Source organism: Sceloporus undulatus, chromosome 1 (assembly GCF_019175285.1).
Source record: "Sceloporus undulatus isolate JIND9_A2432 ecotype Alabama chromosome 1, SceUnd_v1.1, whole genome shotgun sequence".
In the NCBI taxonomy this organism is placed as follows: domain Eukaryota; kingdom Metazoa; phylum Chordata; class Lepidosauria; order Squamata; family Phrynosomatidae; genus Sceloporus; species Sceloporus undulatus.
Genome location: NC_056522.1, coordinates 96,285,000 through 96,289,334, shown reverse-complemented (window position 1 = coordinate 96,289,334; position 4,335 = coordinate 96,285,000). Strand labels below are relative to the sequence as shown.

Here is a 4,335-nt window from a genome sequence, read left to right as displayed (position 1 = left end):
ATTTCAGAACCGGGGTAAACTGTAATGTGAATGGCCCCTAGGACTTGGAAGGGCATCTATAAAGGAACTAGATAATGTCCTGAAGTGTAAATATATATCACTGAATACTAAAGTTAGCTTTGTCCGGCTATTTATTTATTTCCATTACTACATATGGTTGTGAAAGCTGGACAGTGAGGAAAGCAGACAGGAAGAAAATCAACTCATTTGAGATGTAGTGCTGGAGAAGTTCTGCAGATATTGTGGATTGCTAAAAAGACTAAGAAATGGGTCCTAGAGCAAATTGAACCTGAACTCTCCCTGGAAACCAAGATGACTAAACTGAGACCATTGTACTTTGGCCATATTATGAGAATACATGACTTCCAAGAAAAGACAACAACGCTTAGCAAAGTAGAGGTCAGTAGGAAAAGAGGAAGACCACATTACAGATGGGTAGGCTCAATCAAATAATCCACCCCCTTGATTCTGCAAGACCTGAGCAAGGCTGTTAATAACAGAGTGACTGGGATGTCTCTCATTCATGAGGTTGCCATCAGTCAAAGTCAACTTGCCAGCAATTAACAACATCAAAAGAATGTATAGCAGTGTTCACGAACCTGATGCCCTTCAGCTATCAGATTACAACTCCCATCACCCCCCACTAACATGGTAAATATATCTAGAAAATGTCAGGCCAAAAATCCTACAATTTGTTTTTTTTTTTTTAAATCATCTATCTTCTAATTATTTGGTATAGAAAATTCTGATTGTGTTTTTTTTAAAATCAATTTCACATTTTACTTCTCTAGAATTCTAAATTTGTAAGTGCAACCTATCTCAGTTAAAAGTAAGAAGAAATTGTTGTGAATGGAAGGAAGCATGAAATACTAGGTGAATATAGTCCAGGCTTTGACATATTCAGGAACTGTCCAATGTTCTTTGAATCACATTTCTCTTAGACAGTCCATCTTGGGAGTGCTTGATCATATAGCCCCTTTGTACATAAAAAGAAATGGGCAGGGATAAGTATATATAAGTAATCCTGCAGAGTGCACTGCACACATTAGAAACTGTTCTGAGGTTGTATCTGTAGTACATCATGTAATAGAGTCACCGTTTTTGTGTTGAGGACCCAGACAAGTTTAAAATATGTAAGGACTGCAGAGCCAGCTCTCAGGACCTGTGTGATTTATAGTGGCACAAAATATGAACTGTGGACTAATTCCAAGCACAGAGTTGCTGCTTCTACTGTGTCACTTGTTTCAGCAATTATTGTGCTTATCTACCAACAAATAGTTGGAAACAGAGTGTGGCTATTTCATTACTGGCAACACTGATTCCTGATGGAGCTCCTGCTTGAACAATTTGTGCAGCATTCAAGTGAATGCTGCAGCTTGTCTGTCATCATTAAAATGATTAAATTGGGAGCTGCAATTTTATGCATACTTCAGAAGTCTGTACCCCTGAACACGGCCACATTTACTTAATAAGGACCACAAGATTGCTATGTCAATGTGAGACGAAGACAGAAAGGTAGGACCTATACACGTATGTGAAGGTTTGCCTCTTTACTGCAGGGCCGGATGAAGTGCAGTGCTCCAGAAGTTGTTGGACTGAAACTAGCCAGCCTAGTTCTAGCCAGCCTAGCCAATAGTGAGGGATTTTTTTTGGGGGGGGGGGGGTGTACAATCCAACAAGATCTAGGGTTGGAGTCCAACAAGACTGCCATTTTGTCCATCCCTGCTGTAGGACTGAAATGGTTCCAGATTGTGTCCAAAAGCACCCAGACCTATATACTCCCAGGATTCAGCCCTGGGGCATAAAAGATTTCACATGTTTAAAACCATTTAAACCCTTCTGCTCTTGTCAGTGTGGGAGTGCCAACCCTTAAAAATGTCACACCTACCAGGGATCACCTGAACACCATGGCATATTTTAATGCTAGTAACATATAAGAAATATTGCCTCTATATTTAATGGTAAGATAGAAAACTCATATATATATATATATGAAAAGTATCAGTACACTTTACACTTCTTTGGTCTTTCCTCTTCTGAAATAGGCCTATCAGCACCAGGAGATGAAATGAAGCACACTTGGAGAAATCGTCTCAAGCATGATGCCATGGATCAAACCTTAATACCCCATCCTTCCTTGTCACAAACCGCCATAAGGTGGCTTCCTTCTGCTTGGTTGTTCCCCACCCCAGCAACTATAGTTAAAAGTGAACTTGTCACCTCATCCCCATACCTACAAGGTTTTAAGTTTCAATTGACATTCTCACACACAACTGAAAGACCCACCTCTGTTTCTCACACAAACCCCTAAAAAAGAGAATCCAGCCCCTTCTGTGGCTCTCTCTTCCACTGTAGAACAGCTCTTACAGGAAAGAAGTGCTTCCTAATATTTAAACACCAACAAAGGCATGGTCTATTTTAGGAATGACCTTCGTGAGAAGAGAACAGCATTTCTGACCATGCACAGAGGGCTCTCACAGTGAACAACTCCAGCCCAGCGTCCTAAATGAGGAGGGTTTGGGCTTTGGGTTCCCTCACATTTTTTTAATTAATGTGCAAAGAAAATACCCCCCCCCCCCGCTTACTTATCATTTCTTGTTGTTATGGGCCTCCTCCAAGTCATGTTGGACTTATGGTGAGCCTATCCTAGGGTTTCCTTGGCAAGCTGTCTTCAGGGGGGTTTGCCCTCGCCCTCCTCTGAGGCTGAGAGAGTGTGACTTCTTGCCCAAGGGGCATCTCCGCCTGGTGCGGCTCCTCCCATAAAGCAGCCTCCCCTCGCCCAGGGCCACCAGGCGTCCTCCTTTTCCAGGACACGTCCTACATCTCAGCCACCAGTCCGCGAGGAATCCCTCAAAGGCCCTCCCAATAGCAGCCTGACTAAGAAACCGGGACTGGCATTTCTAGGGGCCTCTTTAGCTTTTCCATTTCTTCCAAAGGTCCTCCGCTAGGAGCCTGACTAAGAAGCCTGGATTTAGAGGGACACGAACGTTTGGAGCTTTTCTTTGATCCTGTCCTCTATTTGTCCAAAGAGTCCTCTACTTTGAGCCTAAAAGAAGCCTGGATCGACATTTCTAGGAGCGTTTCTAGCTTTGATCTGCTCCTGTCCTCCATTTGCCCCCAAAGTCCTCCACTTGGAGCCTAACCAAGAAGCCTAAATGGACATTTCCAGGAGCGTTTCTCGCTTTTCTTTGATCCCGTCCTCCCTTTTTCCCGAAGAAGGTCCTGCCCTCGGAGCCCAAGAAGCAGCCGGCCTGGCCCTCTCGGGAGGAGGAGGAGGAGGGCTCACCTGAAGGTAGGGCTTCCCCCGCTCGACGCCCCCGAGGACCAGGTCTGCCGAAGCCATGGCTCCCGTCGGGGAGAAGCCCAGGCCCACGTAGCCGCCCGTGCGGACCTCCAGGCGGAAGGCCAGGGCGCCGGAGCCCCTGGGAGCCCAGGAGAGGCGGAAGCGGGAAGCCCCGTCCAGGACGGCGCTGTGCGGGAACTCCGGGGCCCCCAGCAGCAGCCCCGGCCCCGGGAAAAGGAGGAGCGGGAGAAGGAGCCCCGGCCGCCAGAGCCAGAGGGGGAAGAAGAGGCGCATCCTCCTCCCGCGGAGCAGCAGCAGGGCTGCCGTCGAGTCAGAGAGGCTGGGAGGGAGGGAGCCTCAGCTCAGCCAGAGAGAGCAGCAGCAGCAGCAGCAGCAACAGGAGGAAGGAGAGGCGGCGGCGGCGGCGGCTGAGGAGGGTCGCCCTCGGGGCGGGACACGGCCTCCTCCTCCTGCTGCTGCTGCTGTTGCTGCTGCTTCCCGCCCCTCCTTCGTGGTTGCCCTCCAGGAAAGGAGGCAGGGACACCCTTCGTCTCCCTCCCTCTCCCCTTTCCTCCGCCCAGGAGGGGCTCCCAGAGGGCCCCCCCATTTGGAGCACCACTTGAGAGAGAGTTCTCCTTTTCCCCAAGCCCTGTCCCCCCAGTACCCCTTCTCCAATCCAGGAGGATGGACATTGCTAGAGGAGTGTTTTGACCTCAGGGTGACCAGACATGGGCCTCCTGTTCCAAGACCTGTCTCTCCGTTTCCACCTCTTTCTGTCCAGGAGGGATTCCAAAACGGCCCTCCATTTGAAGCATCAATACGAAGCATGCCATGACATTTTGGGGGTTTTTTAACCTCAGAGTGACCAGAGGTGGCCTTCCTTTTCCAGAACCTGCCCCTCCATTTCCAGCTTCTTCTGCCCAGGAGGAATTCCAGAAGGTCTCCCATTTGGAGCATCACCATGGCATGTCTATATTTCTAGGAGTGTTTTCTCCTCAGAGTGACCAGAGGTTGGTCCTCCTTTTCCAAGACCTGTCCCTTCAGTTTCACCT

The 4,335-nt window shown here is 48.3% G+C and overlaps 1 protein-coding gene across 1 annotated transcript in view; it reads right to left on the bottom strand.

Annotated features, from left to right (window-relative positions):
• MOXD1 (monooxygenase DBH like 1) overlaps positions 1 to 3,649 on the bottom strand; it is a 59,920-nt gene extending 56,271 nt beyond the window's left edge. Inside the window, exon 1 of the mRNA XM_042445278.1 lies at positions 3,287 to 3,649. Within this exon, the coding sequence (XP_042301212.1) occupies positions 3,287 to 3,577 (291 nt within the window). The 5' untranslated portion in view covers positions 3,578 to 3,649. The remainder of the gene's footprint in view (positions 1 to 3,286) is intronic.
• Between the last annotated feature and the right edge of the window lie 686 nt (positions 3,650 to 4,335).